At 33.3% G+C, this 8,245-nt stretch overlaps 1 protein-coding gene across 1 annotated transcript; it reads left to right on the top strand.

The window, feature by feature from the left end:
- The first annotated feature begins 4,926 nt into the window (after positions 1 to 4,926).
- LOC133705879 (oligopeptide transporter 1-like) lies at positions 4,927 to 8,074 on the top strand. The gene is made up of 7 exons (XM_062131340.1): positions 4,927 to 4,981; positions 5,368 to 5,813; positions 5,954 to 6,051; positions 6,169 to 6,741; positions 6,837 to 7,104; positions 7,189 to 7,371; positions 7,454 to 8,074. The coding sequence occupies exons 1-7, from the start codon at positions 4,927 to 4,929 to the stop codon at positions 8,072 to 8,074; spliced, it is 2,244 nt and encodes a 747-aa protein (XP_061987324.1).
- The last annotated feature ends 171 nt before the right edge of the window (positions 8,075 to 8,245 follow it).

The following is an 8,245-nucleotide window of genomic DNA, read 5'->3' as shown; positions in this document are numbered from 1 at the left end:
AGACAAGTGCGCGAAAACTAACCAATCCACGTTAAACTAAAAAAAATAATAAGGAGGTGGGGGAGGGCGAGGGCGAGGGTGGTCGTCTGTACATGCTGGATCAATCCTATAATTAGAGGGAAGTAAGAAAACAAAAAAAAAACTGATTAAATCAAGAAAATTAAAAGAAATAATTGAAAAATCAAGCCGTGAAAAAAAATTGATTAAAATCTTTTAAAAATCAATTGGTTCGATTTCGGTTTTATAAGTCTGAAACTGAGGCAAAAAACTAAAAATCCATTTCATGAGGAGGAGGAACCATGCTCTCCGTCGAACTGCTGCGGTTGTGGCTGCATTCCTAATGTTTCTTTCTACATGAATCGCTTTCACCCCTTTCCCTTTATTGTGTCATTTTTCGGTGCCGCTCCTTTCTATCATTTGAAAATGTTCATTTTTCCGGCCTTGTCTTGTAAATGTGTCTCTACCTCTAAAAATCGAACTGAACCCAAATCGAAAAAAACCGAGTCAAATGAAAAAAACCGAGTCAAACCGAAAAAAACGGAGCCAAACCAAACAGGTATTGTCCGACCGGTTTCGGATCGGTTCTATTTTTTTTTAAACCAATTTAATTATTTTTTTAATAAAAACCGAACAGAACCGAAAATGATCACCCCTACATGACATACATTATATATAGTCTTCATACATGAAAAGTTATAAAAAAAAAATGATTAAAGTAAATAAGAATTATAAAGGAAAGTAATCCATCCATTTTAGAGGGAATAAAAATACAAATATAATATAAAGTCATGATGTGTGAGGTATTCAAGAAAACAAATGAAAATATCATAAAATAGTTGTGATGTGAGATTTGCCGAGCACCGATTATGAAATAGAAAGAACATCCATGTTTGATAAAATTAAAAAAAAGCTAAAACCCCTTACAAAAATATTACAGCTACTTGCTAAGAAATAATATTAAGGGGACAGTATAATAACGATTATTTTTGCATCAAAAATTCTTAATACTAGCTATTAAAGATGTTGGAATCTTTTTATATGATTTATTTGTTATTACTAAATTGATTGATGATGAATCTTTTCTCAACTTATTTGCACAATTAAATGACTAAAACATCAATGGAAGAAGAAAGAAAATTAAAATTGGTCTCAAAGAGTTTTTTATTATTTGCACAATAGTTTTTTCGTTATTATAATGTTAAATAAGGGACAAATTAGTATTTGACCGATAATAAAAATAATAAACAATTAAGAAACATAGTAAAACAATCTGAATAAAAAATTTAAAAACTAGAGTCAATGGGGTTTTTTCATCTTTTCATAATGATTTTCTGTTATTGTTAAGTTAGTTGAGGGAAAATTTAGTATTTGATCAAATAAGATGAAAAACAAAAAAAGACAGGCATGTGTAGGACACCAGGAGGCACGTCGGAAGCACCCACTCACTTTGAGCGTCATCTCCCAATATAAAAAAATGCTCATCGTTCGTGTTGTTAGAAGCTCTATCGTATTCTATTTCTTCTAGAGTGACGTGTGTTTGAATTGATGGTTCAGTTTGTTGTGTCAATGAACTCTGAATCTAGTGTGTGAAACTATTTATCCAACGTAGATAAAATATCAAATATATAATTTTATTCATTTTGAATACTCATTTTGTTAACCGTGGGTGCCCTATACCAAGGTTGTTAAAATCACGAGTTAACTCGTAAAATTACAAAAACTACGAGTTAACTCGTAAAATCTTATGATTTTACGAGTTAACATGTATCTAACGTGTTAAATCGAACTAAAAACTCAAAACCAGTAAAATCAGACTTAACTTAGGTAAAATCGGTAAAATCAATAAACTCGGTCTGATTTTACAAGTTTACTAAATTTGTGATATGAACTAAATCAGGTCCAAATTTGGCCTTAAAATGTCTGCTGACTAGTTTTGCAAGATTAAACATATCTTTCAAACCATATATTGGATAAAGCTGAAATTTTACAGGGAAATATTAGATACATAAAAATATATTGTGGTAAATTTTAAGATCAAATAGAGTTAGGAAACATAATATTTCAGAAAGTCAAAGTTTGTAAACTAATATTGTCAAATATGTCAAACAAGACCTTTGTGTACTGTTTATGACATATCTAGAGCTATCGATGAAATTTTGCTTCAATTAAAGTTGGTATAGAAACTAGACATCTGAAACTTTCCAACTATATATCGCAGGCCCAATAATTCAATAAAATGAGAGAGAACGACATGTTTAAAATCAGAACTCAAATCTGCCAAAAATATATAAAAATTGGAGATTCAGGCTACATGGAGGAATTTTAACATGTAGATTTTTTTTATTATTCTATTTTATTTATTTAATTTTAAATAATTATTTTTAATTTGAATTTTTTTCTAGCGCATTAGGGTTTATTTCATTATTAAATTTATGTTAGTTAATTACTAATTTAAACTCATTAGCTTGCAACCCAAAAGGGATATGTTAAGACTTATTGTGATGGGAACAACCAGGTTGTCATTAGGTTTATATGTGCTTCCTACCTTTCAGTTATTCTCCTGTATTGAGAAATTTTATTTTGAGACTTTTTATTTCTCTATATCATTAATTTATTGATTCATACTATCCATATCTCTTATTTTATTTAAATCACTCATTGATTATAATATTGTTGACTCATTTTATCAGATTTTTATGTAATTTAATTTCTTAACTAGAATTATTAATATATAATTAGTTAATAAAAATATTTATGATTTTACGATTAGTTTACAATCTAAATTTATATTATATTTTTGATTGTGTAAGTATTTTTGACAACCTTACGATGTCCTTATCTACTTTCATTGCATTCCAATTTTGCCTTAAAGGTTGCTCGATGGGGGAAGGAGATTACCTCCATTCAAGCCTTCCTTGACAATCTTGGAGCCGACATATAGGAGAATTTATTAAATAAATTCATTATTAGTTGACCGGCAAGATGGATCGAGGAGTCGAATAAAAAGAATTATATTTCCATTTCCATGCCTTCGATCTTAACTATTACATATTATTTTTCTATCCTAATAATATTTATTTCCATATTCTCTTCACGGCAACTCTTTGAGATTGGTTTGATGGTAGGAGAGGTGTGTTTCTTTGATTTTATAGATTTAAACCTTAATTAGAGCCAACATCCTGAAATTTTTTATTAAATTTATCCAAAACATCAAATTAATTAATATTTGGATGGTCCTTTGAGCCCCTGTTTGGTATCAAATGATGGGGTGAACACTTTTTTTTGATTGATTTGATGTATTGATATAAAAAATTATTTCTAAAAATTAAAAAATATATATTATTTTGATGAATTTTTAAATAAAAAATATTTTAAAAAACAACATTTACAATACTTCTAAATACCATCTAAAATTACTTGGAGATGTAACTCAGTCTTGGTTGAGCTTGGTTAGAGGACACCTTTACTATCAAATAAAAAACAATTCTTAATCTTAATTTTTTTAGGGTGTGTTTGAGAATGCAGTAGCGGTTCAAAATATTTTTTGTTCAAAAATGCATTAAAATAATACTTTTTTATTTGTTAAAAATTATTTTTGTCATCAGCATATTAAAAAGATTTGAAAACATTAAAAAATTAATTTTATACAAAAAAAATTTAAATTTTTTAAAATACAGTTTCAACCAAATTCCCAAACATAACCTAAATCATATACTTTAAAAATACTTGCTTCTAGAAGTCAGCAGAAAATAATAAAAAGAAAAAAATAATAAAAAAATTCAACAATAAACTATTATTTAAAACTATTAAATGGAAAGAAATATTATCAGTGTAAAAAAAGAAGAAGAGAAATTAGAGGCAACAATACTGCAGAGGAAACAAAAAATTAAATCACAATGACAGAATATATCTATTATTTAAAACTATTAAATGGAAAGATATCCATCCACTTACAAAGATGATATTTACTATTAGTTTTACACATTCTGTCAAATTTCTTTTCCATATATTTTATTTTTTCCATTTTTGCTTCCTCTTGATTTGCTGTCATTTTCCTATCCTCATAATCTCTTTATTCCATATTTTTTACACAACCAACCTAAATTATTTTCTTTTAAAAGATATTTAAAAGCATAATAATAGTTACTTTTAAAATATTTTTTTATTACAAATATATTAAAATAATATTATTTTATTTTTTCAAAATTATTTTTTATAACAGTATATCAAAATAAAAAAAACATATAAAACTAATTTAATTTTTTTTTACCACCCTCCATTGAAAACGCAATAGCAAATAGCGGTGGAATTAATACTGAAATAGGGTTTTCAGCCACCCCAAACAATTATCTTTTTGAAAAAATGTCCAAGCTTATAGTCAACATGAAGACAATGTGAAAAAGGCAAATAATTAATGTAGATGGGACGGGGATCCATTTTAAGATAAAATAAACTACAAAAGTGTGTTTGCGCGCGTGCCTTGTTATAAATAGCGGTGCAGTGTATGTTCGTGTGTTTGTATTCATATATATATTACCTCGTGTATTTACAGCTAGCGCTTTAATTATATCTGATCTACTGGTGCAAGCTAAGAACATATACACAGTGGAAATTTCATCCTTGAAAGCAGGTAAATCCTGGGTGGCCCAGTTCTCAGTCATTGTTATTACTATACATCGATTACCCTAATTAAGAGAAGAAGAAGAATATGGTCAGAAAATGATGCACGATTCATTTCCTGTTCATGTACAGTTATGGCATGCATGAGTACATAAGGAAAGAAAATCAGAGCGGGATGTGAATGAATTGTTATTACAGAATAGGCAAGGCATTTTGGAGAATCTGTATAAACAGGTTTGAATTGATTTGCTTGGAGCCTTGGACTATCCTCTTCCTCTCCCTCCCAGCAAACATAATCAAGGAGAGATGAGAAATTTGCCTGATGATCATGAGAAGCATCATTTCGAAATCGACAAAGCAGGTAATCTACCATGTACATCTCCTCTTCTCTCTCAAATATTGGTTCTATGCATCTGTTCATCAGCTCTTCTCTCAAATATACTTGTATAGATGATCAAATCATGCAGTTTTAGCCTTGTTTTGTGGATGCGTGTATGAGAAATTATTAGTTAAACAAGAAGTTGCAGGCTTCTCTTTTTACATGAAGAAGAAATCCATCATAAAAATTATTTATGTACCTTGACTTTATGAAAGAGAGGAGATTAGAACAACTCTGAATATATCAACAATTACGTGCAAAAATCTGAAAGAAGATGCTTGCTTTGGAAGCATTTAATTGTTTTTAGCATGCATGGTTAAGCCAGGTACAGTTTGTAATGAATAATATTTTATGGCTTGTTTATGTAGAAGATGAAGAAGGGAACGATAATCCAATTGAGGAAGTCAGGCTCACAGTTCCAATCACCGATGACCCCACGCAGGCAGTCCTGACAGTTCGAACATGGGTTCTTGGGTTGGCAGCGTGCATCCTTCTTTCCTTTGTGAATCAATTCTTCCAGTATCGTTCTAATCAGCTGTCTATCGGTTCAGTTACAATACAGATTCTTGTTCTCCCCATAGGAAAGTTCATGGCTGCAAAACTCCCAAAGAAACAAGTCTCGATCCCTTTTACAAAATGGTCATTTTCATTGAATCCAGGGCCTTTCAGCATGAAAGAACATGTATTGATCACCATATTTGCCAACTGTGGAGCTGGTGGTGTATATGCAGTGTACATTATTACAATTACGAAAGCCTTCTACCACAAAGGGCTTCATCCTGTCGCTGCTATGTTGCTAGCACAAACTACTCAGGTATAACATATATAATTTGGATTTTAATTTTTATTCATGCAACACACACACAGATATACACACACAGACATACATACATACATACATGTCAAGAAATGTTTTCTATCTATCTTATGATGTTTCGTGGCACTTGATGCAAGTTGCTTGGTTATGGATGGGCTGGCATGTTCAGAAAAATTCTCGTGGATTCGCCTTACATGTGGTGGCCTGCAACCCTTGTCCAAGTCTCTCTATTCAGGCATGTACTACTGTGATCTCTCTATATCTTTCTTCCCTTGTATTGAAAAGACTTGTATGGAAAGTCTGTTAATTAAACACTGGTGTAATGGAGCATATATATTTATGCAAACTGCAGGGCATTGCACGAGAAGGAAAGGAGAAAAAAGGGAGAACGTACAAGGCTGCAATTCTTTGCCATTGTCTTCGTTGCAAGCTTTGCTTACTATATTGTTCCTGGCCACTTTTTCCCTTCACTATCAGCTTTCTCCTTTGTTTGCTGGATATGGAAGCGCTCGATCACCGCTCAACAGATCGGTGCAGGGTTAAATGGTCTTGGAATTGGCTCCTTTGGTCTTGACTGGGCGACTGTTGCCTCTTTCTTGGGAACTCCTCTAGCTTACCCTTTCTTCGCCATTGCCAATACTATGGTTGGTTTCATCTTGGTTATGTATGTCCTTGTCCCCATAGCATACTGGTCTAACTTTCGTGAAGCCAAGCGATTTCCCATATTTACCTCTCACACTTTTGATGAAGATGGTCAGATATTCAACATTACCCGTGTTCTTAATGAGAAAACATTCGACCTTAATCTAGCGGAATACGAGAATTACAGCAAACTCTATTTAAGTATCTTCTTCGCCTTCTTATATGGATTGAGTTTTGCATCTCTAACAGCTACCCTTACTCATGTTGCTCTTTTTGACGGAAAGTACGCCATCTTCCTCAACATTAATTTTATTTAATTCCAGCCTAATTAATTGTTTTTTGTTTGTTTGTTTTGATATAGAATTTTCTTTTGAGCAGAAATATCATAAAAATGTGGAAGAAGACGACAACTGCAGTGAAAGACGAGTTTAGTGATGTGCACACAAGAATTATGAAGAAGAACTATGCAGTAGTCCCTCAATGGTGGTTTACTGTTATCTTGGTTATGTCACTGGCTCTTTCGCTTCTGGCTGTGGAAGGTTTTGACCGACAGCTTCAGCTTCCTTGGTGGGGACTTCTCCTAGCCTGTTTCATTGCTCTAATATTCACCTTACCCGTTGGAGTCGTTCAGGCGACAACAAACATGGTATGATCTTGTCTTTTGGGAAGCAATAGACACACACACACACACACACTCCATCACTCATGAACTGTGTAAACATCTATGCAGCAAATCGGACTAAATGTGATCACAGAATTGGTTATTGGGTACATGTACCCAGGGAAGCCTCTTGCTAACGTGGCTTTCAAGACGTATGGCTACATTAGCATGACACAAGCACTCAGTTTTCTCGGTGACTTCAAAATAGGGCACTATATGAAGATCCCCCCCAAATCTATGTTCATTGTACAGGTAAATCTTTATGCTCATCACCCTCTAACTAGTCTATTTCATTTAAATATAGGATACTAATTTGGTTTTATTGTGTCTACAGCTAGTTGGAACAGTAGTTTCTTCCACTGTTTACTTTGCCACAGCATGGTGGCTTCTCTCATCTGTTGAAAACATCTGCAATCCAGACTTGCTTCCTGATGGGAGTCCTTGGACCTGTCCTGGAAGCGATGTCTTCTACAATGCTTCAATCATCTGGGGAGTAGTAGGACCTCTCAGAATGTTCACAGACAAGGGAGTCTACCCGGAGCAGAACTGGTGGTTCCTCGTTGGTTTCCTTGCCCCAATTCCAAAGTGGTTTCTCGAGCGCAAATTCCCTGAGAAAAAATGGATCAAGTTGATTCACATCCCCCTTATCCTTAGTGCCACAGCACCCATGCCAACAGCAAAAACTGTGCACTACTGGTCTTGGGCATCTGTTGGATTTATCTTCAACTACATTATTTACAGGAGGTACAAGGGATGGTGGGCTAAGCACACCTACATCTTATCAGCTGCTTTGGATGCTGGTGTTGCCTTCTTGGGAGTTATCCTTTATTTTACCCTTCAATCCAAGGATATCTATGGCCCAGCTTGGTGGGGTGCTGACAATTCTGACCATTGTCCATTGGCGAAATGTCCTACAGCACCAGGGATCAAGGTCAAGGGATGCCCCGTTCTCTAAGAAGATTGTGAAATTCTACATCTTTTAAACTATAGGAATTTGCGCAAGGAAACTATAGAAATCCCTCAATTTCTCTACCCTTGTTCTGTAAACTTTTAACTATGTTCTCCCTTTCAATCCCTGTTTTCTTTGTTCCATCTCGTTGCTGTTGCTTTGAATCTTGTTAATAAA

The sequence above is a fragment of the Populus nigra genome, chromosome 1 (genome assembly GCF_951802175.1).
Source record: "Populus nigra chromosome 1, ddPopNigr1.1, whole genome shotgun sequence".
NCBI classification, from domain to species: Eukaryota; Viridiplantae; Streptophyta; class Magnoliopsida; order Malpighiales; family Salicaceae; genus Populus; species Populus nigra.
This window is presented reverse-complemented; position numbering and strand designations above follow the sequence as displayed.